General features: G+C 48.7%; 1 protein-coding gene across 3 annotated transcripts in view; it reads left to right on the plus strand.

Moving 5' to 3' along the window:
- The window catches only part of NBAS (NBAS subunit of NRZ tethering complex), a 3,456,930-nt gene that overhangs the window by 1,927,969 nt on the left and 1,503,234 nt on the right, over positions 1-25,727 (plus strand). For all 3 annotated transcript variants that reach the window (XM_069605942.1, XM_069605943.1, XM_069605944.1), the window contains one exon: positions 86-162. In XM_069605942.1, coding sequence (XP_069462043.1) covers positions 86-162 — 77 coding nt within the window. The remainder of the gene's footprint in view (positions 1-85; positions 163-25,727) is intronic.

The following is a 25,727-nucleotide window of genomic DNA, read 5'->3' on the forward strand; positions in this document are numbered from 1 at the left end:
CAATTGTGGGATTTAACATTCTAAACATATTTGATTAATTGTACATACTGTATTAATTGTTAATGACGTTTCATCTCTATTTCAGTTGTGTTACAACTGGGCAGCAATGCCTTACCAAATGACATCACATTGTCTCTGGCCTACCTACTTGCACTGCCACAGGTAAGCTTGAATTGAAATTCTGATTATTGTACTGGCTTTTAATATTTACAAACTTGTGTAGTTCAAATGAATTGGGTCCTCCCACAGATTCCTCACCTTCAATATTTTCTGCGGCAGCAGCACGATTTAAGAAACCTTTTCTCCACCAGGGGGTGCCGTGCGGCATTGAGAGCCCCTCAGATGTGACATTGACACAAATAGCCAGCAACGCACCCTGTGACTTCCGTTATTTTTTTCTGCATGCTCTGCACAAAAAATCTGTTTCTGAAGTACTCTAAAATGTCAACACCATTTCGATGCTGAAACCTTCAAGCTTTAAGCGTTGCAAGGGTTGCAATGGTAAAATGTTGCTAACCGATGCTCACAGGCTATGTCTATGGTGTCTCAGCATCGATCACGAGACGGCCGACGGCTGCTCATGTCTATCCGTGGCCTTGAAGAAGAAGCGTTCATAATTGAAACTCTGACAATCCTCCTCCACGTTCATCATCGTAATCCTCCCCAGAAAAGGTAAAGTTCCCATCAAAATCCGACTCTGCAGTAAAGTTCAAATAGTTAAGACTTCAGATGCTGGATGTATTTCAAAAAGCAGCCCCACCGTCTGCCACTTTGGAGTCAAAGTAAAGAAATTATTGGAGCCCAACTCAGGAAATAAAGCCTGCAGGGACTCGAGCAAGGGCTCGTCGAGTGCGCCAAAAAGCCCAGGGACGATGCCACACAGACCCCAGAAGGCCATGTCATTGTCAACAGCCATGGCCGTCCCAATGTTTTTCAAAGCCGATTCGGCGCTCTCATCGAGGGGCCCATCAACATCGGTGCAACATTACGCAACAATGTCAAAAAAAGACTTCATGTCCAACTTCTAACACATTTATGACAATGAGGGTGATGAGGTACCTTTTGGGTTGGAACCAATTGTGATGCCGGAAATGCATCTGAGGGACAGGGCCTCTGAATCCTTGTCCTTTCTCTGTTTTTACCGTGTGTTCTGTCATGTTTTCTGCCCAGGAGTCCATGAGGGACTCCTGGCAGTGCAGCTCTCTTTTGATTTGGTGAACAGACCCATGGGATACCCTTATGGCACCCATGGGTAGGGGTACAACCCTGTGCCCCTAGTGTATGTTTTTGGGCACCTGTGGGTGGCCCACAGAGCAGGGTATGGGCTGGTGGCAGCTCCATGCTGAATTTGACAGGTGCTCTGGGTGTCCTCCATTTTGGGATACCCAGGCCCTGCCATTGGAATCAGTTGATTCCTGATAGGAAACAAGATGGCCCCTGTGGCCTCTTGCTTTCTATTGCCTGTTATCTTGTTTTTCCCAAAGTCCTGGGAAGCCCTGACTCTGTCCCTTCCCCCTGACTGGCTGTTGGGTGGAAGTTCCATATATGGTGTTGTTGTGAAGGCCCAGCTAGACTGACTGGAGCCTTCCCAGTGACTGTATGTTGTGGGTACCTCCTGTGGGTGGGACCTGGGTGAATGGAGTGTGTGACCAATATACACTCCTTGTTGTGGTTGTCTGGTTTCTGGCATGAGAGACAAAGACTGAGACAGCCCTGCCCGAAACTGGCCTGAATGCAGTGTGTAGTGTTGAATGGCTGGGTACTTGTCCCAATCCACATTCCTTGTTGTGAGTGTCTGAAAGGGAGGAGTGTGGCCTGAATGCACTGTGTGCCTGATTGGCTGACTGACTGCATGAATGCCCTTCTGTGTGATTGGCTGCTGTGTGTGTGCCAGCAGTGTGGATGAGAGACAGAATAGTATATCTGGGGACCTCTCACCACTGGAAATTGTTCAGAAGCATTCAGAAGCTGAGTCTCCACTCAAGAGTAACTGGATTTGCTGATCCTCGACGTCCAGCTGGAAGAAGAAGACTTGCTGTGGCATTTGCTTCGACGGAACTGAAGGTTGTCGAAATTGTCGAGGGCTGACCCGAGAGAGGACCTGGCTAGGCGCCCTCTTCCCGTGCTCCGAGGGACCATCGAGCACCGCTGAATCTTCGCCGAAGCGCCCTGGAAGTCAGACCCTCGAAAGGCTGCCGACCCGAGACGGGACCGCCGAGGAGATCGAAGTGAAGCACCCGGACATCGACGCCGTCGAAGTCCATTGCCGTCGACCAGGGTTCGCAGGTCTGTGTAACCGCTGGAGGCCCGTCGAAGTTGTGTGCCCAGCCGTGGGAACCACTTGACGCCGTGCCGCCGACGATCGGAGCCGTCCGCTCCATTGCCTAAGAACATTCAATCGAAGGACTCTCTCGACCGCATCGTCGACCGCTTATCCTGCCGGAGAAAGTCGAGGACGACCAACGCGCCGAGGAGAAACCTGCCGGTGGGTTTCCCGCCACCCGACGACCCCAAAGACTCGGACGACTCGACGCCCTTGCTGGGCTCCCGTCTCTACAATCTTTGCGGTCCAGAACTATTGTCATCGAGGTGCCCCGCACACCTCCGCCTTGCAGGACGCCGACGCCCCGACGCCGACGAGCACCGCTCGGACGGAGCTGCCGCCTCTTCGACAACGTTCGGCCTCGTTTGTCGACGGACGTTCGACGCCCCGTGCCTCCCGCCTGAAAAGGAAGGCATTCAAGAAGGGCCGTCGATTCCCCGTCGCCGAACAGCGAGTCCCTCGACGCTTGTCGACGCCTTTTCGAGGAACTCGACTCCACCAGGTACATTGGGGGGGTAAAAACATTATAGGAGAGAAATAGACTATTGAACAATATCTGGACTGGGCTGGTGTTATATCTCTTTATTTTGCAGGTTGCCCAGGTGGGGGGATCTCCACACAGAACTGTGTCCAGTAGCAAGGGCCAGTATTCTGCCTATTGTTTCAACCCTCTGTTATCTCTCCTCTCTCTATTGCTGGTTTCCTTCTTATTGATCTGTGTGCCATTTCTACAGTATTGTGAATGCACTTTAATGAGGTCTAATATTAGTGGTACCACTTTAGAATTGTAGATATTTACCATTGCTGATTTTCCTGAGCACAAAGTGCGTTATTGTGATAAGTGTACATAACCCTTGAATATTAATTATATAAAGACTGTGTTTTCAGTAATACAGTGTGTGGACATTCCTTTGTGGGGGCTTGGGGATACACTGTACTTAAGAACCAGCCTGCATCACCTCCTGAGAAGCTAGGCCTTGATTGCTCGCCCATCGCTACCGTATTAGAGAATCTTGGCTGGGGTCCTCTGTGCCTCCCCTCTACCATATAGAGAGCAGAAGTACAGACCCCCCCACCGGTCTTCTTTACACCAATGAGACTAATGAATGCACCCGAGGAGGTGTTCTCGGAACAGGCCATGTTAGCCTAACAAGGGGAGGAGCCCCTGGCTGCAGATCTCCAAGGGGCAAGCGGCCTAGAGACCTCCCCTGAGAGTGATTTGTACCAAAAGGAACCCATGCACACCCTAATGCAGCATTCATGGTGGTCATGGAGATTTGGCAGAAGTCCTGCCCGGCGCCAAGCAGTAAGGGGGGGATTTATCCTAGAATTACAAACCTCCTTCCTTGGACCCTGACTTCCTAACAAAACACCCTAGCCCGGAGAGCCTAGTGGTCCAGACTGCCACTTCAGGGGGAAAAGCTTCTGCCCACCCATTGTGGTCGGTCAGAAGGACACTGATTCTGGTTAGGCATTTCACTGAATTATGTATTAAAGAATATTAATAAGCCCTGTCTATCCCTATTCTACAGGGCATCCCTACCTAACAAAACTAGTAAAGGTGCTCATCAGTCACTGAAAGTCCGTAAATGATAACCGTCCACCGTCTGACTCTAACCTATCTGACCCTACCACTATATTTAACAACTCAAGACACTGGGAATGCCTCCCTTCCCCTGAGATGTGTTAGCTTATGGTTCAGCCACTTTTCAATAGTCTTCAAGTAATCTCTAGTGATCACTTTTATCAGTTTGTGCAAGTTCACTTGTTACTGTTTTAGTTTTGTTTTTTATATTCCTTTCTTCTAGTATAGGGGATCTTTCTCTCTCCACCATGAGGATTTTATCCAACAGTTACCTTTTCCTTCTGGGCTATTTCTTAGTTTCCTTAATAGTTAATGAATTTTGATTTCCTGTTTCTCTTCTTCTGAATATCTTTTCACAAAGTCCAGCTTATTCTCAGGTTTCTCCTTTATGTCTTGCAGTGTTATTTTACTTAGGCCTTTTTGGTATAAATCATTATTCATTTGATCCTTTCAAAATATACTTTCTCCTTTTCTCTTTGTACTGGCTGTACCACGCTTCCCTCTAAACTGAGATGGGTATAAGTGTTCCAACAATAACTCGCATTCCCGTTTGTTAAGTTTTCACTCTCTTGACTGTGAGGAGTATGAGCATTCTCGTAATGATTCTGATATCCTTCTCTGGATCTCCCATTAGCACTTTTACCTTTAGTGCCTGGGGTTAATGTCACCAAGATTCATGTTTGGCAAGGATCAGCTTCCTTTCCTTGTGGTGTGGCGTCTCGGCTCTTTTTGCCCACTTCTCTTTGTTTGCCATGGATGGCGTTCTGGTCTCCCGGTATCGGCTTAGCTTCAGTCGGCCATGGCAGAATAGTTTTGGCCTCGTTATGCGCACCTCTAGTCGACCACAGACTCTCCTCAGTCGCACCACAGATCTCTGTTCCCTTCACCTCCTTTGCTCCAGCCCACCACGCATCTGGCTTAAGCTTGTCTGACCTTCTTGCTGCAGACGGTAGCACACCTGTCAGCACTCAATCTCCTCTAACTGGAGGACGTTGCGCATCTTGCTTCTGCTGCTCAACAGAGTTTGTCGTGTGTCTCACTTTGAAACTCGCAGGCTCTGTTTATTTCCCCCGGCTCCTCCCCTTGTTAGGCTGACATAGCCGTGGGGCTTTCCCTGGCCGAATAGCTTGCTTCTTCTCTTTCTGTTGTGAACTCTTTTCTTCCAGATGTCCTGTTCCTTGTCCCAATAGGATTGGAACTTGTAAGGAGGTTTTCAAGTTCCTGCTGGCACTGGCACATATTGACTTTCTCTACATATAGATTATCAGGAAGGTTAAAATATGGTGTTTTAGCAGGTCCTCTAGGGAGTTCCTTTTGGAAACGGGAGTCCTTGTCCCCAAAGGGGGAGTCTCTCCCTGTGAGGTGCCACTTGCATCTCCCCATACGGAGGATATTGCAGAGCGAGCGCACCTCCCTAGCCTCAGGGTGATCAGCCTGGGGGAGAAGGGCCGAATTCCTGCAATTCGTCACACCATCCTTTCCCCCAGATAGGGATGAAAAGAGGGTAGTGGCCTGGGCAAAACGATCTTTGCCTCAGCAAGTATGATCCGCAAGGCAGTTATTACCTCTGGTAGCCTGGCCAAGTACACTCATACGTTATGGTCAGTGTTAGAACAGGCCACAGAAGATATCCCAGAAGTGGAGAAAATGGATGGCTTCCTCAATATTATTATGGATGTCAAAGAGCCAAGTGCTGCAATCTGGCTTGGACTTTTCGGATTGTCTAGGAAGAACAATGGGCACCAGTTCATCGTTGAGACATTTCTCATGGCTGAGAAAGTCTGGATTTGAACCAGATGTGCGAGAAAATCTACTGGACATGACCTTCCAAGGCCACAACCTCTTTGGCTCCAAAGCAGGCAACAGTTTAGAGAAACTGCAATCTTCTAAGGCAGCTGCGAAGTCTCTCAGTGCAGCAATTTGACCACAACCATCACAGGCACGTACTTCAAATTGGAAAAGGCCCTTTCGTTACTACGGGTCTTTCCGTCCAAGAGGAAGAGGTCAGTCCACCTTTAGGCAACAAAAAATCCACAAATCATTGAGAGGAAGAGCTGGGATGGCAGGGCAGTCCTCTACTGTTGCTTCCATCTCATGAGGAGTAACAGTGGCAACAAAAGCCTCCTAATCTAATCCCACTCAACACTCCAGTGGGAGGGTGTCTAACCCACTAGTACAAAGCAAGCCATTCCTTCAGATGTGTGGGTCGTACAGATAATCTCGCAAGGCTACTGCCTGCCTTTCATCAGACACCCATGTATGTGCCTGTCCCTCTCCTTCCCCGATTCCAAAATATGCAGATCTGCTATTCTAGCTGGAGATTTCTTCCCTACTAGAGAAAGGTGTGATAGAGAAAGGTGTGATAAAGGGTGTACCTTTAGTGGAAATTAATCCGGGATAGTCCTCCCACTATTTCTTAATGCTCAAAAAAGATGGAGGGCTGTGACCCATCTTGGACCTGAAGCACTAGAACAAGTTCCGCAGGAAGGACAACATGAGGATGTTGACTCTTTGGCAGATCCTCCAGGCTCTAGCGATTCAGGATTGTCTGGTGTCTTTGAATCTATGGAATGCTTACTTCCATGTCCCGATTCATCCCAAGAGTCCTGTTGACTGGCGCAGAGGCAGCACAAACACCTGCCTCCCCGTTGGGTCTTAGCACCTGGGAATGTAAAGCACAGGCCACCTTGACCCGCCGGGGAAAGAGGGTTAGGGTCCGTTGGTTTGGATGGGTAGAGGGAGTTCAGGATAACCGGAAAGAGGGTTAGGAGGCTGTTATGGATAGGTAGGGGGTTTTAGGGAAACATGCTCCTCGGCTCCTGTGCGCTGCTCCGATGGACGTACTCCGCCCATGCACTCATGCACCTCACTCACACTGTGTGCCCTTCAAAGGGGAGCCTTTGTACTGGAGCTCCAGAAGGACACTATGACATGAAAGTGCTGACTATCGTAGCTGCTCTGCTACTAACTATAGTATGCCACAGTAATAACACCTGCATTAACTCATGCAGCACATATTCTCAAATTGCGTGCATTATACCCATACAGGGTACAAACATATAACAGCACTTGCTGGTGCCTCAGATCCTCCTGACTTGTTTGTGTTGCTCAGCCAAAGGACACTCAAGCTTTCACTGCAAAATACCAAAACACATTGTCAGTGCGGGCGAAAACAATCCTGGTGCCTAGCACATGGATAGAAACAAACTCGTAGTTGACTTCACTCCGAGTTGTTTAATTAGTTTTTCCACGCATTAAGTGCGTGGGCAGTTAGTCACAGTATTGCCCCAAATCATGCAGGGTCTATGTGCTGGTTCCCAGACTGCAGGGGACTCTTGCGCGATGCTTCTCGTGCCTCTGCCCCAGTCTGCAGTACGGTGTCTAAACCGTAATCCCAACCGGAAGTACAGCCGAAATCGTCGTGGCCTCCCAACTGCGTTTGCATTCCCAACAAGTCGTTTTAAAAGAGAAACTTATCTTTTGATTGTGCGCGGGTCCTGGGGTGTTCAGGCGGGAGCTTGTGTTCAGGCGGGAGCTTCTGCCCCGCGTAGGCGTGCCTGCCGGAGCTCGGGTGGATCACCTCTTCTCTCATCTGCATCCGGAATTGCGAGCGTCACTCCGATGGCGCGGCTCGCACATGCGCATTAGCGCGGACGTGGCATTTCCTGACAGCAGACTCGTGCAAGGCACGGCCTGCTGGGAGATGTAGTTCCAAGGCAGTTCTCCATCCCAGAGTCGTCTTTCTGCAAAAGGGATGGAGAACCCGCCTTGAATACTGGGTAGGGCATTTCAGGGGGGTTCTCACCCCTTCTGCAGCCCCCACAGTGGCTGCTACCTGCCTTCTGGCCCCAACACGTGGCTCAGCCCTGACACCAAGCACAGGAAGTACCTGAGGTTCGTGATTGGCAGTGCATACTACCAATTCAAAGTACTGCCATTCAGGCTCAACTCCGCCCGAGGTTCTTCACCAAGCTATTGGCAAGGATGGCAGCCAGTCTAAGAAGGGACGGGATCCATGTCTTCCCTTACTTGGATGACAGGCTAATCGAGGCCCACCCGAAAGAGCAAAACTGGGATCACCTAACCCACGTCTGCCACTTCCTGCACAAACTGGGCTTCTCCCTCATTCTCAAGAAGTCTCAGAGACAACTTCAATAACACCCCAATTCATCACAGCCATCCTGAGCTCATCCAAGGGCAGGCTCCCCCACCCCCTCCAAGGACAGAGCTTCCAATATCCAAAGGATGTTCTCCAAATTTCAGAACACTCTAGTGTTAATGACCACAGACTTTCTAAGGTTGTTGGGCCTCGTGGCATCTTGTATTCATTTGTCTGGTGCCAAAGGCCAGACTGAGAATGACATTCCTTCTATATGCTCTCAGATCCCAGTGATCACAGTTCTTGGGCAACATGATGGTTCTTCTGCAGATCCTGACCAGGGTCTCACAGGACATCTTTTGGTGGTCCAGCAAGGAGAACTTAATGAAGAGAGAACCCTTTTGGCAACCCTGGCCTGATGTGACAAGGTGACAGTCACCTTGCTGAAGGGCTGGGGCGCACACCTGAACAAACTCAAGGTTAGCGGACTGCTGCCCCCATCGGAAACGAGGCTCCACAACAAATGATTGCAGTTGAGGATGATCAGACTAGCGATGATGACCTTTTTGCCCTCGATACAGGCTGAGAGAGTCAGATCATGATACAACACAGCGGCCATGCACTACCAAAACAAGAAAGGCGGTGTTAGGGTCACTACCACTGTGCATAGAGGCAATGCAACTCTGGTTCTTGGCATTGCAAAAGCAAATCTCCTCATTGGCAATACATCTGACCGGTAAGGAGAAAATTATGGCCGATACCCTGAGCATGCAGGGTTCGGTCTCCCATGAGTACCTGGATCTTCTGGGCTTGGCCATCTGTCCTCCACGGCACCGCCCAAAAAGGTCTAATCCTCCAGCCCAACGTCAGTGCCCTCGATCTCTATGGAAAGGATGAGGTACAGAGATTGGGACCTTCTGCAAGACGTCATGGAGGTGTTGCTTCCGGCAAGATGACCAGCAACATAGGTTCTTTAGTGCTGCAGATGGAAGAGATTTTGCAGCTGGTGCTGAGGTAAGGATTTTGATCCTTTTACATGTGACGTTGCTGCAGTACTTTCTTATCTGTTACACCTTAGAAGGCAAGGACTCCAGTTGGCTTTAGAGAAAGGGTACTGGGTAGCACTTTTTATTTACAAGGGAACACCTGACCAAGCCTCCTATTATACAGTGCCACTGGTCATGCAGTTCTTCAGGGGACTGACAAACGCTTTCCCCCAACAACCGTTGTGCTGGCATGGGACTTGAATTTTGTGTTAATGTTTGCACTCTTTCCCGCTCAGGCGTCTCGCCTGGAAGACAACCTTTCTGATTGCCATTGCATCAGTGTGCAGAGTGATGAAGCTCCAGGCTCTGTCATACAAACCACCCTTCACCATTTTTACAAATGATAAGGTGTCTCTCCGAGTTTGTCCATCCTTCCTTCCCAAGGTAGTGTTGGAATTTCATTTGGGTTATTTCTCTACCTATTTCTTCGAGCTAATTTCACTGTTTGATGGTGAAGGGGTTGCAAACCTTTTTTCTTCTTTTCTCTTTACCAAGCAACTTGCATGTTTTTTTATTATTGAATTCACTTCAGTTGTTTTTAGATATGACTAAGATACCATTGTTTGGCTTCACCAGAGGGGTTGTCCTCTGGTCGTGACGAATGTGGTGCACACTGCAGCTTCCACTGAAACATACAGTGTATGCCTATTCTAACCCATTTCTAGCACTGGGTTATTGTTTAGGGTGGCATCCGCATGCATGCCCTACTTTATTGTAGCCCTGCTTAAAACAAGAAAGTTGGTTTCTTTTATTATTTAGCGGACAGACACTAGGGGCCCTCAGCCTTCCCTCAATTCAGAGCAGATATTTTTTGTTAGTATTTTTTTCATCCTTACAACTGTAAGCATAGCTTATTTTTTTTATTCAGTTTTTATTCAGTTTTAGAGAATCATATCTTTTACATGCAGCAGGCGTTCAGTCTTTTGAATTAACATATCATAGAATGGAAACATCCTAACATCCATCTTAGACAACTTGTGTTATTGCAGTTCTTTTCACTCCCCTTTTTATTTTTCATTAGCCCTTCCCACCACCCCCAGTTCCGTTACACCTCAGGCTTTATTATATCACATTTCACAAACTAACATCATCGGCAGGACATTTACAGCATTCCGGGTGTTTACATTCTTAGCGTAATAGACTTTTTCTGAGTGCTCGACCCATGTTTGGACTTAATTTTCTAGATTGAGACAGATTCATAGTTGACATGTCATTGATCATGTTTAGCACAGATGTCCGACCATGCCATTTCCACGGATGCCTGTTCTCCGTGAATGGCTGTGGTTAAGCGGTCCATTAAATACACGTTTTGTGCCACCCTGATCCATTCAGACTTTGATGGGAGAGTTTTCCTTTTCTAGTATTGCACAAGGCATGCTCTCGCAGCCAGTAGCCAACCGTGAGCCATTTTAGGTAGCTTTACAAGTTCTTCATCGTGTTCTTATAGGCCAAACAGTATCAACAGTGGCACTGTGTTCCTCATTTTCCCATCTGATTCTGTAATCCAACTGAGGACCTTGTCCCAATATGATTGTACCGCCATGCAAGCCCACCACATGTGCCAGTAATTAGCTTTCATTGCACATTCATGCCAACAATAGGGAATTGCTCCTTGGTACATTTTAGCAAGTCTGACTGGGTCGTATTGCCACCTGTAAAGAAGTTTGATACCGTGAAGTTTATATTGGCAGGCTATGGACGTTTGTGAGGTTTTTCTGCACATCATGAGCCACGTGTGTGGAGACAGTTCCCTTCCCAAGTCTACTTCCCATTTTTCCCTTAGTTTGTCAGACGAGGAATTCTTTGTCTCTAAAATGGCCCTATATAGAATACCTGTCAGACCACTAGAGCCTGTGCCGGTGTCCAGTATTTTTTCAAAGGGGATAAGTTCTCTTCACAATTTGTCCTTCCAGCTTTCTCTGGTCATTATACCCTTTATCTGTAAATATAGGAAGACTGTAAGTGGACCGATTCCCTGTGCTTCTTCAAGCTCCTGTATTGTGATGTAGTTTCCCCCCTTCCATAGCTGTCCTGCTTTTTCGAGTCTGACCTCAAACCACGCTTGAAACCTCTCTGGTTCTGGAATGGCATCTCTGTTACCTGGTACCCATATGTGTGCCAGGGGTGATGGCCACGTTGTGATGCCTCTCATTGCCGCTCTTTGTCGCCATATACTCCACAGCGTTCCTAGTATAGGGTGTTCTCGTATTCTTCTAAGTAACTTTGGCCTAGGTTCCCACAGCCACTCCCCCACTGTGGCTGGATGTAGGTGGTGGTAGTCTAGCCCTATCCATTGCAGGTCCTTTCGCTATCTGAGGTATGAAATCAGGATTCTAAGCTGGGTGGCTTCATAATATAGAGGTATATCTTGAAGCCCCACTCCCCCATTTTCTTTGTTGAGATGTAATAGTGCGGAAGAGACCCTGGGTTTATTGCCCTGCCAGAGGAAGCGTAGAAGGGAGGCCTTGGTGTTCACAAACATTGAAGCATTTGAAACAAGTATACAATTTTTGATAATATGAACATCTTGATGGTATTAAGATATCCCATCCATGAAAGCATTAAGCAATTCCATCTAGTTAGGTCGGTCTCTATCACCTTTATTAGGAGGGGTAGGTTCGCCTCATATAGTTCTCCAAGTTCTCTCGTGATGTTTATGCTTAAGTATTTTAAGGTCCCCTGATTGGTCTTCATGCCTAAGGGGATGAACCGACCAATTTCTGCATCTCTACCTTTATCTATTGGAAGGAGGACCGATTTTCCGGGGTTTATTTTGAGCCCTACCAATTGTCCATACATATCAATAATTTCGATCGCTGCTGGAATCGATGTTGGGGAGTTTGTTATACGTAGTAACATGTCATCTGCATAGAGACCGAGTTTGTATGTTTTGCCTCTACCGTAATTCCCTCTACCCTTTGATCTAATCGTAATCTTTGTGCAAGCGGTTCCAGTGAGAGCACGAAAAGTAGCGATGATAGTGGGCACCCTTCTCTAGTTTCTCTACCTAGATTTATGCACTTAGAGTATCCTCCATTAACGGCCACACAGGTCTTTGGGGATGTGTATAATGCTTTAATGTCTCGGAGGAATTTTGGACCCAATCCCATTTTAACGAGGACTCTGTGTAGAAATTCCCATGCTAGTCTATCGAATGCCTTTTTGGTGTCTATTGAGAAGAGGGTGGAGTCTCCCTGCATTCCTTGGGCTTCATTTATTAGGTGGAGTGTTTTTCTCATTGTATCTGCTCCTTGTCTACCCAGTACAAATCCTACCTGGTCAGAGTGTACTAGTTTTCGCAGGTGGTCCTCTAGTCTAGCCGCAATTACCCTGGCATATATTTTTGCCCCAATATTGAGAATATCGGGCGGTAAGAGCCACAGTGCCTGGGGTCTCTAACCTCCTTAGGTATGACTGTGAAGAGGGCTTTGGCAAATGAGTCTGGTGCTTTCCCCGTGTCCATTGTGTCATTAAAGAGTGCCGTCAAGTAGGGGATTAGGATCGATGCAAATGTTTTGCAGAACCCTGGGGTGTAGCCATTTTCACCGGGTGCTTTCCCCAGTTTGAGGCGTTTGATGGCCCATCTCCCGTAATTGGTGCTTTGAGGGATTTAACCTGTGCTTTCGTTAGTGAGGTGAGTTGCAAGGTATTTCTCGATGGCTCCGGCAGGTGCTGTACCTGCCTTGCTAAATAGGGTTTTGTAAAAAGAGGCAAAAGCCTCTCGATTCCCTTCTGCAGTGTCCACTTTATTATCTGATCCTTCTAGCTCCTTCACCCATCTCTCAGCTAGTTGTTTTCGTAGTCTTGCTGCCAAAAGGGCATCGGCTTTATCTCCCTTCTCGTAGAATTTTTGTTTGAGAAACTGTAGATTTCTGACTATCTTTCCTTCTTCAAGCAGCTTGTTTCCCTCTCATGTCCTTTGCTTTCATAGGTGTTTTTGTCTTTCTCCAGGGGAGAACTGTGCTCGCCTTTCAGTCTGTTCTATTTTGGTTCTCAACCCTTGTTCTATTGGAGCACGTTCTCTTTTATTTCAGGCTCCCTCCCTGATGAGAATACCACCCATGTGGCCTTGGCCACATTCCACACCATTCCCTTTTGTATTTCCCCTGTGTTATTGACGACAAAGAATTGTTTTGATTCTCTAAAGACTCGGCCTTTCCATAGGGAGTCATTGCATCTCCATTTCGAATTCCCGGTGCGTATGCCCTCCCATGAGCTACCAGCTGATACCATGTCATGATCTGACCATGTGATTGGGTGAATGTGAGAGTCCCTTAGTACCCCTTGAAGTTCCCTCGAGACGTATATGTATTCGATTCTCGTGAGGGTGCCATTTGATGTGGAGTAAAAAGTGAAACCCCTCTCCTGCGGGTGTAGGTGTCTCCAGCAGTCTCTTAAGCCATACATTTCCAAGGTACTGTTTAATTCTGCCCCCCCATTGACCCAGGGGTTCGTGGTTTACATCCTCTCTGGTTTGTCTATCTAAGTTTACGTTCATCCATGTGTTTAAAGTCTCCCCCAAGTATAAGATGTCCCTGCGCCGCCCTGGTTATTTTCTCTGTGTTCTTCTGTAGGAAACTCTTCTGACCAAAGTTTGGTGCTTAAAGTGTTGCCAAAGTGACTTTTGTGTTTTGGGTTTGGCCTGAGATCATTAATGCTCTTCCTTCAGTGTCTTCCCAGGTATGTGTGACCTCTATATGTAGTCCCTTCCGTATCAGAATTCCCACCCCTGCCTTCTTGAGAATCCCAGAGCTCCAGTATACACTACTGATCAAGCTACTCAGTATCTTGCATTCCTCTCCCCTTTGATATCTAGTTTCCTGTAGGAATAAGATATCGGCGTCTGATCTCTTGAATTCCCTGGCCACCAGAGATCTTTTTGTAGGTGAATTCAGACCCTTGACATTTAGTGTACATATTCAGAGCTTGTCTCCCTTGTGTGCCCCAGTTAATGCCGCCATTTGTGTGATTTGTGGTTCTCATCTGCCCTCATATGTCGAAGATGTCCCTTTTGTATAATGTTTTCGAGTGTGACAAAAATTGTATTCTGCGCCTTATAGTTTGTGAGGTTACCCTAGGAAATTCCCCTCTCCGCCCCATCCCTCCTCCCTCAGCTTTCCCTCTGCTTCCTTCCATACGCGGCATCCAGCCTATGCCAGTTATGTTCACTGGGACATCCGGGTCATCAATGAGGTCCTCATACCAGACCCCTATGCATTACACCACCATGTCGGGTGCCCCCATATATCCCAATTAAATAAACATTTTTCAACTATAACAATAAAAACGCCTTTCAACATTTTTAACATTACTACTTTACCATGTTGCCCGTGATTCCATGGCCCTCCTGTGTACATTTTTACCAACTTGCATCATATGACATTTCCCTACTGACCACTGGTGACTCATTAGTCAGTTTGTCTCTGTAGGTGTTACCATACAGCAGTGTGTCGAGGATGTTGCCATGTTCTCATGATGGGTCGGGTGAGGCAGGGTTGAGTTTCTTGAACTTTTCGATCCAGGTATTGTTTTTCTGTTTGATCCTTTCACTTTCCATCTCATGTCTCTGCTGGTTGTTGGTTGATTTTCGGTACTGTTGACTTCACCTCCAAGTAATTCCTTGTGTTGTCGATCTCGGCTTCTGTTACCAGTTTGTGTTTTTGACTGTTCAGTTCAAACATGATTGAGAACGGGTAGACCCATCTGTAGTTTGTTTCCTTGTCTCTCAACCATTTGGTCAATGGAAGGCATAATCGTCGTTTTGTGAGGGTAAGTGACGACAGATCCCAAAGATGATGATGCGCTTTGTGTATAGCATTATGGCCCCTTTGGTCTTGGCTTTCTCAAGAATCTTAAGTCTGTCGGGGTAATTGTGAAAGCGTACTAGGTCAGATTCCGGGCCCCCAGCAGGTCCTAATGCTCTGTGGAGTCTTTACATTTTTGTAACATCGATGGAGTCGTCGTCAAACCGGCGTTTCAAAATCTGGTGTATCACATTTTTGAGGAGGTCACTCTCTGTCTCTCCATCCTTCTCTGGAATGGCAAAAAATCAGTGATTGTTTCTTCTTTCCCGATTCTTGAAATCATCAATTTTTAGGATCATGTCTGCTTCTCGTCGTTCGAGGTAGTTTAGCCGGACGTCTGTCTTTGTTTCCAAGGTGTCTAGAGATGACTGGTTGTGTTCCACATCTTGGAGCCTTTCTTCTACTTTGTCCTTCCTGGTGTTGATCTTGTCCACTTTGCTGCCTATGTCCGCCCGCATGTTTCTGATTTCGTCTAAGAGCGAGGATATGTCAGCCTTTGTGGCCGCTGCGTCCTGACTCCCCGAAGCCATTGTGGGGTTGTTGTTGAGCTCCTCGTTATCTTTTCTTCCTGAGTAAGCAAATTCTGCAAGTCTATTTTTATGTTCCAAAAGCCTTATTTGTTTGTTGGCGTGCCAATCTCAGGTATGTGCCGCATTCCCCAGGGGATGCTATTCTGAAGATCTCTAGAGTTAGTCAAATGTTGTTACCTTGAGGAGCTCTGATTGTTGTTGTTGCAGAGCAGTAAGTGTGCATTATCCCTTGGTTCTGTGGTGGCCCACTGCTTGGTTTGGGGGTAGCAACTGATTGGTGGTCACCTGAATGATTGTTTCGAGGATACCATGTACGAAGTAAGGTGTTAATATCAGGTGGTGTGGGCAATACAGGTGTGTGGCCCCTGAGTCGGGGGTCACACACCGGTATTGCCCACACCGTGTTCTGTTAGGGTTCAAACCGTTTGTTGTCGTGGTCTCTGTGGATTGCCTTTGAACGCGGTTCATTAATCGGCAATCTAATGATACCTCAGGGTTTATGGTCATTGCATCGAATCCCTTCCATAGAGGTGCCTTTGTATTTAATTTTTTCCATCTAAAAAATTTGAATCAAATGCATTTAAAAAAAAATAAATTGGGTGGTTCTCCATGGGTCCCCCCAAAACCCCTGTTTTTTGCCCTTAAAAATCCACCTGAACCAAAATTAACCCTTTACCACCCAAAAAAATGCATTTGATGCAAATATTTTAGATGTAAGAAATTCGATGCAAATGCATTCAATGGTATGGCTTTAGATGCAATGACCAGATACCATACCTCAGTCGTCCGTTGTGTTCCTTTCTGATGTGTCTTGATGTGTTGGAATACATAGGGATCCAGCCGTGAGGATCTGGTCACACATGACCTGCCTATAAGATCCTGCCTTTCTGCGCATACAGGCACTTCTGTTAGGGTCATATATGTGGTCTCCAATGTAGGTTTGCACCCCTCTCGAAGAGGGTCCTTACTTCCTGTTCCGCATTGGGGTTCTCTATGCCGTCTGTAATGTGAAACTGCACATGGAATGTTGAGTTCAGGTGTTTTTGTGCATTTCTTTTGCGGTTTCTGTCCCCACTGTCATGTAACGGATTTGACAACTTCTCGCCGTATCAGATGGTTCGTGTGGGATGTTGTCTGATTGTTCAAGAAGGTTGTCTCATGCCGGGCCTTTGGGGTGGTTGCTTTTTCCTCGATCTGTTCACTTCCGTGTTCGTTCCTCCATTGTATTTGGTATGGCTTTGGCCTTCAAATCCAGTGTCAGTGCGTTTTGGGCGGGAGGTTCATGGAATCACATGTGAGCATATCACTGCGCGACGTATTGTGCTTCTTTGTGGCGTAAAACGCCCGTGTTGTTCTGTATCTCTGCGGTGTGGGGTTTAGAGGCTTCGTGCCACCCCACCTTGTTGTCTTTGGCGTGCTTTTCATGTCCTCGCTGTGAGTATCGCGAATATCGCACTGTTAGGGGCGTTGGGATGAGGGGCTCGGCCAATTACTGCCCTCAGAGATCCTACGTATGCCTGTCACCCCTGGATTTGCTGCTTCTTCATGGAGGCTGGGATCTTGGCCTCCTCAGTGCGAGCAACCCCCGCCCTGCGTCCGGCCTCCTACCTTCTTGCACAGTGTGATTCCGTATTCCGGGGTCTCCACTGCGTTAAATGGCACTGGTTGTCTTTGCGTAGTTACTGCTCTCTGATCCACGATTGTCTTCTCTTTTGATGGTGTGACACTTTCGTGGTCTCTGAGGGTCTGGACACCGGCACCGAAGTTATGTTTTCAGAAAGCTGGTCTTCCTCTCTGTGTCGGAGTTGGTATCACATGGAGGCAGGCCGGCTGTGCCTTGTGCTCTTTCTTTGCCGACGCGAGTCCGCCTTGGTCACAGCTGTGCCATTTCATGAAATGAACACCGATTTCATTCGGATTTTCACTCACTTTGCTCTCCGTTGGTCGTTCTTCTCAGAGGGCGTTATATTTCTCTCAGATTGGGGCAAATGGGGCCACCTTTGCCAATGTAGGGGTCTGGTATGTGGAGGAGCTCTATCCTGCATCCTCCATGTGTGCGCCCCCTGGTGGCCATCAGCATAGTTTTTTAAATATGTTTCTTACATTTGTTAGCATTCAAACTTCATAATAATGCCATTGGAAGATAATATTCATTATTATTCTGTGTAACTGCGTTCAATATATTTTCTTAAAGACGCTTTAATAAAAGAAATTCTAAGTATAACCATCTTTTTGTTTCATGTCATGCTTGATATTTTTTTGATGAATTCTTGAATATTGTTTAGCATAGGGTTACAACCACGTAACCTCCCTCGAGGTACATATAGTAAAATCATCCATCAATCCAAGGATAAGTATACAATAATTCCCAGTGGTTACCCCCTTTTGTGTTTATAGGATTTTCACTTAAGACAAAGTAATCCTACCAGCATTTTGCTCTCCTACTCATCCTTCCAAGGAAGAGGAGAGACTACAAAGATTGGACCATAAAGGGGTTCTGAGCTTGTACATTGTGTGGTGAACCAGACGGATAGTTGTATACATTAAAAGAACACTCCTAACTTGCCCTATCACTATGAGGGAAGTTCCCTACCTAACAAAAGTAAACTAAAGGTGCATGTCAAGTCCGAGCAAATAGCCTTCGGCTCCGAATCATAAGTATCTAACCGGCCCTCCCACTTTATAAAATAAGCTAACTAAAAAGAAAAGGGAGGCTTATATATAATAGCCTCGGTATAGGCTTCCGACTGGCCCACTTGTATTCAACTTGTTCTCAGTCTTTACAGTTCTTGCAGATTGTATTAACAGCTTTTGTGTCAAATCCTTTTGGACTTTTCACAAATATCGTCGGTCTGGGTTACGCCTCTCCCTTTGATAAGTTAACAGTTTTTGATGTTTATAATGTTTCAATCCCTCCAGGTTGCCTTGAAATGGCACTGAGTCCCCAAATTCCAGTAGCTCTGTATTTAAGTTTAGTGACAAATTGCAGGGATTTGTCCCTTTTCCGAAAGGGGGAATCCTCCTTGTGAGGCTAGGGAGGTGAACCCGCTCCGCAAAACCCTCCCTATGGGTCGAGGCAAGTGGGACCTCACCGGGAGAGACTCCCCCTTTGGGGACAAGGACTTCGTTCCTATGAGGATCTACCTAGGCCAACTACCATAGCTGTATACGTGGGACTGCCTGTGAAAGTAAATTAAATGTCCTCTTTTTCTGAAGGCAATGCGGAAAAAAACCCAACTATGAAAGAAAAGGAAGATGTTTCTTTTACAAGAGACACATTTTTTAAAAAAAATGTTTATTTTAAACCAAGGCAGGGCAACAGCAGTATAATATAAACAAAGCATGTGAGACAAAACCATAACTCCCCTCCGATCCACCACCCGCCTCCCCCCGTGGCTCATGGTCCGGGGACGCTTCCCGCTGGTTGCATTTTCTGTGCCAGCTTCGACTATATCCCCCTTTCTGGGAGCGTCCTGGTTTCTCATGGCCCGCCGAATATTGGTAAGCTTGTAGGTTAATGCAGGACATTTTTGGTCATACTCCAGTACTGGGGCACAAATGTTCTGAAAGCAGTGGAGAAATCCGGCCCTTGCCGCTGTTCCCTTCTCCGCAATTAGTATGTCCCATATTTTTCCCCAGCATTGGAACATATGGGGGCCGTCCAGGGTTTTCCAAGAGCGGGGATCACTATTTTCCCTGCTAGGAGGCATTGAGTCAGCAGTTTAGCTCTGTTCCCAGAGCGTGAATAGATCCCGGGACCCAGGGCCCCCAGAACGACGGGTTCGGGCTCCAGAGGTAGAGCTGTCTGGGTGATCTGTTCGATGGTGGCTAAGCATAGTTTCCAGAATTGTTGCATTTTTGGCCATGTCCACCACATGTGGAAAAAGGAGTCCGGTTGGCCGCACCCTCTCCAGCAAGCGTGGTCGATGGACTGGTTCATGTGATGGAGCCTGAGGGAAGAGTAGTGCCAGCGCAGCAAAACTTTGTACGCACATTCCCTGTTGGTGACACAAGCGAATGACTTTTGCGTTCGGGTCCAAATATCTACCCAGAACTGGTCCTCGACTGGGTGCCCAAGTCAGCCTCCCACTGTGCCATACATCAGGTTCTTGAGGCTAGAAAGTCTCTGAGAAAACGTCTGTACAGGGTGGAAATCCTGCCGCGGGCTGCAAGGTCTTTAAGAGTTAGTTCGAGGGAGGTGAGAGGGCGTGTGGCCGCCCAGAGCGTTTGGGGCTGGGAGCACCAGTGACGTAGTTGTATGTACGTAAACCTGTCTCTTTCTTGGAGCTGAAACCTTTCCTTACATTGTTCAAAGATGTAAGGTCTGTCACCCTCATACAGCTGATCTAAGGTTTCGAGGCCTCCCGCTATCCAATTTTAGAAGTTTCGGGGGTTCGCCCTGGGTGAGAAGGTTGGATTGTGAAAGATCGGGGATAGGGGGCTCAGACCCCTCGGGATTTTCTTACGTTTTAGCGCCCAATCCCAGAAGTTGAACGTATGTTTGGTCGCCAGCAGAAGGCCTTCCCATCGTTCTCTAAGAGGGTGGGATGTGTGGAAGGAACCGCAGGGGGAGCGGGAGCCGGGATTGTTCCAATTCCACCCATCTAGGGCGGTCTGTGGTAATTTGCCACACGCGGATGTGTGCTAATTGTGCTGCCACCCTGTAGGATTGCAGGTCGGGTACCCCCAGACCACCCAATCTTGCGTCCCCCAGCATTGATTTTTGGGGGATCCTGGCTTTCTTACCTCTCCAGATAAACCGAAGCATTTTTCTCTGCAGGTCGTGGAGGGCGGGAGCTGGGATTGCAACAGGGAGTGAAGATCAAGCCTAAAGGAATCTTAGAAGTAGGTTAATTTTGCAGGCCATTATGCGTCCTATCAAGGAGATCTCCTGGGTCCCCCAGCGCTTCAAGTCACCTTCTAGGTCCCTGAAGAGTCGAGGGAAGTTGGCTTGATATGTGTCCCTCGGGTTTGCGGGTACCTGGACCCCTAGATACGGAATGTCCTCCTCTTCCACGCAATTGAACACATCGGGGCCAGTGCTTCCCATTCCTCCAAGGAGAGGCCCACTCCCAGTGCAACCGATTTGTTGAAGTTGATGGAGAAGCCGGTGACATCTTCGTAGCTGGTTATTTCAGACAAGGCGTGTGCTAGGGAGGAGCGGGCTTCTGTGATCGTGAACAACACGTCATCTGCGTACAGTGCGATTTTGTGCTGGGATGTGCCTACCTGGGGGCTCTTGATGTGGCTATTCAGTCTGATCTTTTGAGCGAAGGGTTCCATGATAAGTGCGAATAGCAGAGGAGATAGCTGGCAGCCCTGTCTGGTTCCGCAGGTCAGAGAAATCGGGGCGGAGAGTGAGCCATTGATCCTGAGGAATGTTTTCGTTGATTGATAGTTTGCCAGGACCATTGCTTGGAACGCCGGGCCAAATCCAAAAGCCTCCAAAATCAAGCTCATGAAGGACCAGTCCACCCTGTCAAACGCTTTGATGGTGTCTAGGGCCATCAGCACCAGCCCCTGAGAGCCCCGGGAGGCCAAGTCCACCAGTTACAAGGCTCTGCAGACATTGTCACCTGCTGATCTGTTCAAGATGAAGCCTTCCTGGTCAGGGTGGATTATGTTGAGTAGTACACGTGATAAGCGGTTGGCGAGAACTTTCGAATATAGGTTGGCGATAATGTTCAGCAGGGCTATAGGCCGGTAGGAGGCCGGATCGCTCTGGTCTTTCACAGGTTTTGGCAGAAGGATAGTGGTGGATTCTTGCATTGAAGGGGTCACTGCCCCCGTCTCTCTGAAGGAGTTCAAAAGGGCCACCAGGGGGGGAACCAGCTGCGGTTTGAAGATTTTGTAGAACCTTGATGAGAATCCACCCGGCCTGGGGCCCGGGATTTAAGGGACTTAAAGGCTTCGTCGACCTCCTCATTTGTAATCGGAGCCTCCAGGTTCTCCTTCGTCGAGTCGTGTAGTCTGGGGAGGGCTGCTTCCCGTAGGTATTCTCGCTGTTTAGCCTGGTCCCGCGGTGGTGCCATCATTACCTGGGCTAAATGGTCTGCCACTAGCTGTTGCTTTTTCAGTTCCGCATATTGTATCACCCCTTGTGGGTCTTGCTGTCCGATGATGGTGTTACTATGTTTTGCTTTAGACAGTTTAGCGACAAGTAACTTGTTCGCCTTGTTGTTCTTCGCATAGTAGTAGTTTGATCATAAGCTGTGCAGGGTGTTCGGCGTAGTGGGCCTCCAGTTTTATCTAGCAATCCGCATAGCTTGCTGAGTTTTGGGGGACCAGCCTTTTTCCTTATGGGTTTCCTCCGCTATTTTGAGTTGTTCCTCCAGAACCTGGCGGGCCTGCCACCTGTTCCGATGAAATGTCACCCCCTGCGCGATTAGTTCTCCCCTGATCACCACCTTCAGGGCATCCCAGTAGTTTGCCGGGGAGTTATCTTCAACTGTATTCTCACTGAGAAAGTTTTTGATTGCCGTTGCACTCTTGTCCCGTAGCAGCATTTCGTTGACGATTGGATCGTATAATGTCCATCTACGCGGGGAATTGGGCTTGGGTACATGTGCTTGGATCTCAATGCTTACTGGAGCATGGTCAGATTGGTCTCGCAGGCCTATGGATACCTCGTCAATGTAGCTAAGCAGCTGAGGGGATGTCAGGAGGAGAAGGTCGATCCTTGAGAAGGTTCGGTGAACATAGGTGTAGAAGGAGTAGTCCCTCTCGGAAGGGTGGAGCACCCGCCATGAGTCCACTATATCCAAAGATCCAAGCAGGCATAGGAGGCTGAGTGCTTGAGTAAAGTCTCTGGGGGTCAGGGGTGAGATTTGTCTTTCGTGGGGTCTGGTACTCCATTGAAGTCTCCCCCAATTATGAATTGGCCTTCAGTAAAGTGGGAGAGGGAAGAGCCCAGTGAGTCATAAAAAGCTGACTGTCCAGAGTTGGGGGCATACACTGAAGTGAAAGTGTACAGGCCTCCCAGTAGAAGGCATTTGACTGCCACATATCGTCCTTCCGGGCAGGTTTTTGTCTCCAGGACCTGGGGGTTTAGGCCCTTCCTGAAGAGGATCGCTGTACCTCCTTTCTTAGAGCTCCCTGAGGCAAAGAACTGGAGCGGATAAGATCCGGAGCGGAGACGCCCAAAGTCTATCGGTAGTAGGTGAGTTTCCTGGAGCAGGGCCACCGCTGCGTCTTCATCCTGGAGCTTTTGCAGAATTGACTTGCGCTTAGCAGGGGAGTTCAGTCTGTTGACATTGAGGGAGAGAAATTTTAGGGTCTGATACTCCTGGGTTTGGACCATCTCTGGTGACGCATCTGGGGGGGAGAGGTCAGAAGGGTGTGAGTCAGCCGCCATCTCGAGGAAGTGCTACGAATGAGTCGCCCTGCACTTGGGGTTTTAACATGAGCCACCAACGGGGGGCCGTAACTTTAACTGGTAGGGGGGCTGACTTTGTGGGTTCGCCCGTTCCCCTGGCCAACCAGGCCAACTGTCTAGGTAACGGTAGTGTAGTATTCCAAGGACTCATAGGTGTAATGTCCCTTGGAAATGGGCATGGGCCATAGGTGGGGCCCGCTGTGTTAGTTATAGTTGTTTGTAAGCTAGTTCAAGGTTGTTGAAGTTCCTTAGGGACAGAGCTGGGCGGACGGCAGGCGCGTGTGGCAACAATCCTCCTGTTATGGTCTTGCACCTGGCTACCTTCTTTTGCTACTCCGCGGTACCTTCGACCAGGAGGACTGCCTAGGTTTTGGGAGGTGGCTCCCGGGCCGGTAGCATCGTCTTTTCTTGGCGATGTGGCTTCGTCGCACGAGGCAGGGTGCATGATTTTGTTAGCGTCCTCAAAATGACTGATTCTGCGTAGACTGCCGTTTATGAGAACTGTAGGGTGGTCGGGAATAGCTATCTATATCGAATCTGACGCTCTTGAATAAAAGGGGTCAGAGGCCTGGGGGACTTACTTTTCTGGAGGGTGAGAAGAGAGAGGTCCTGGTAAATTTGGAGCGGAGAACCCTGAAAGGAGAGCTCATCCTGTGAGTGGCTGATTGCTGAGACCTCTTTTGTAGTAAAGAAGTGCACTCTAGTTATGACATCGGGAGGAAGGTCCGAGTCCACCCCCCGACGTGGGCGCAACCTGTGGGTGCGATCCAGTTGCAGTTGGGGTTTGTCCAGCTGTGGGAACGGAGATTGGAAGAAACCCCCCACATATTCCGCCAGGTTTTTGTCCAAGACAGAGGACGGAATCCCTCGAATTCAGAGGTTGTTGCGTCAAGCCCTATTTTCGAGGTCTTCTTGTTTGAACTTGAGGATTTCACATTTATCCTGTAGGGATCTGATTGAGCGTTGGATTTCCCCCAGTTGGCTGCCTGGTCCTGGGAGCGGTTGTCGATCTCCCCCACCCTTTGTTCTACTGCGGTCACCCTTTGATCAGTGTGCTCTAGTTTGGTGGTGAGCTCCACCATGCAGGATCTGAATTCGGACTTGATGTCGGTCATAAAAGCCTAAATGTCTCCTTTGGTAGCAAGGGCTTCTTTGTCCTCTTGGGATTTTTGTGGAGTGAGCCTGGGGGGTCGAGTTTCTTTCCCTTTTCAGTCGATGTGAACATGGTGGCGATCTCTGGGTTCTTTCCGGCTTTTGGTTGCTTCGACATTGCACGTGATCGGGGTGAGGTGGGTATTCCCGGGATTCCTTGGCGCTGTGGGGTGAGGGAGACTATTGTCCAAGGCTGGGACGTACCGGTTATTGAGGTGAGTCTCACGTGGATTGGAGCCACCCAGCGTGGTGAAGAGTAGAAGGGGATTTTGGTTTCATAAGCGTATTGTGAGGCTGTGTTGTAGTCCCTAGTTCCTTAGTACAGACTGCAGGGAAGAGAAGCAGCAGAGTGTGCCGGGATGCCACAGGAAGGAAGTGAGGAGGAACGAGGGGATAGCGCTGTTGTAAGTGTACCCCTGCCTACAGAGCCGTCCTTGGTGTAAAGGACTGGGGTGTCTCCGGTAGTCTAATGGACTGGCTGTGAGGCTAGGGGGAGGTGGTAAAGCGTGGCCGTTGCAGTTTCACACCGTTGGTTGGATATAGTCTGAGCCCAAGAGTCAGGGCAAGGTGGTGCCTCGCTCCCCTCACATGCACCAGGCAAGGAAACCAGCTGGAGCCATTCTGTGCAGGAGGAGTGTTGTAACTGCCAGGCGGACCCTGTGAGATATATCCTGAAATATATCCTTGAAGGGGAGCACTACCTCGCTAAAACAGGAAGGCTCGAGTATGTGTCACTGAAATTAATAGTGTCTTGCCATCCAGCCACGTAGGGTGCCCTCTGTTCCCTCGGGATAGTAGTGTGGTGGGTTTCTGGTTCAGTGACCAGGTGGTGGAGTTCATAGGGAGCTGCTGCCAGTCTGGGGCACCATCCTGTGTTGAAGCTCGTGAAGTGTTGGGGCAGCGTTGATGGGCTCGCCGTAGCCTAGGTTGGTCCCCTTGCAGCTTACCAGGAAGAATGCAGGGCCGGCGTGGGGAGGAAGCACGAAGAATCCATAGTGCCTCTGCCTCTCTGCTTCAGATGGGGACTCCCGGTGCTGGGACACCTGATCCGGGTGCTCGGTGTTGCTGAGGAGGAGCTTCTTTGCTACAGCCCGGGTCGGAGCTCTCCCCCATAGGGACGTCTTGCTGCGCGGCGCTGGCGGTCACAGAGCCGTTGCTGCACCCGACAGTAAGTGGGTGGGGGTCTCAGCTGCTCCGGCAACCAAGTCGGGTGGAGGTAAGAGCGTGTTTCGGGATATTAAAGCTTAGGGGAATGCCTCCCCTGGCCTCCACCACGCATCGCCGCAGGCTCGGTGAACTCCATCTGACATCTAGAGAGGAGGCAGCCAAGGGGCCGCGCGGTTCAGAGGTCGCCATGCAGCCTCCATGCGGCCGTCAGCACCAGAACCTATCTCCCTGCACACTGCAGGTGTTCCGACACCTCCGATGAGGTTGGTGCATATTTTTAGAAGCTAGAACTGCACCTAAATAGATGCACAGCGGGCCAGTCACGGAGGCCTCTAAGAGAGCGTCCGCATTGCCGGAGCTCCAGGCCACGCCCCCAAGAGACACATTTTTAACTGTGACGAGTAGAAGAGGAAGAAGAGAGCCTGGTGCGTAGGGGAAGCCCCTGACATTACATCTTGTGGAGGTGAAGCGAAAACAAGCCGCTGAGCCTGCCACTTTCAACGAGGCAGCGAATGGCAGTACGAGACGCCGGTGGCCTGGTGTATGCAATGCGCAGAGAACATTGTGAGGAAAGGAGAAGGAACAAGCTGCCCGGCGGTGGCATGACTACAAGAGTAGCGTGCAGTGCAAGATGCTCGAAAATGAC

This window comes from Ambystoma mexicanum, chromosome 4p (assembly GCF_040938575.1).
Source record: "Ambystoma mexicanum isolate Mex_15411 chromosome 4p, UKY_AmexF1_1, whole genome shotgun sequence".
Taxonomy (NCBI): Eukaryota; Metazoa; Chordata; class Amphibia; order Caudata; family Ambystomatidae; genus Ambystoma; species Ambystoma mexicanum.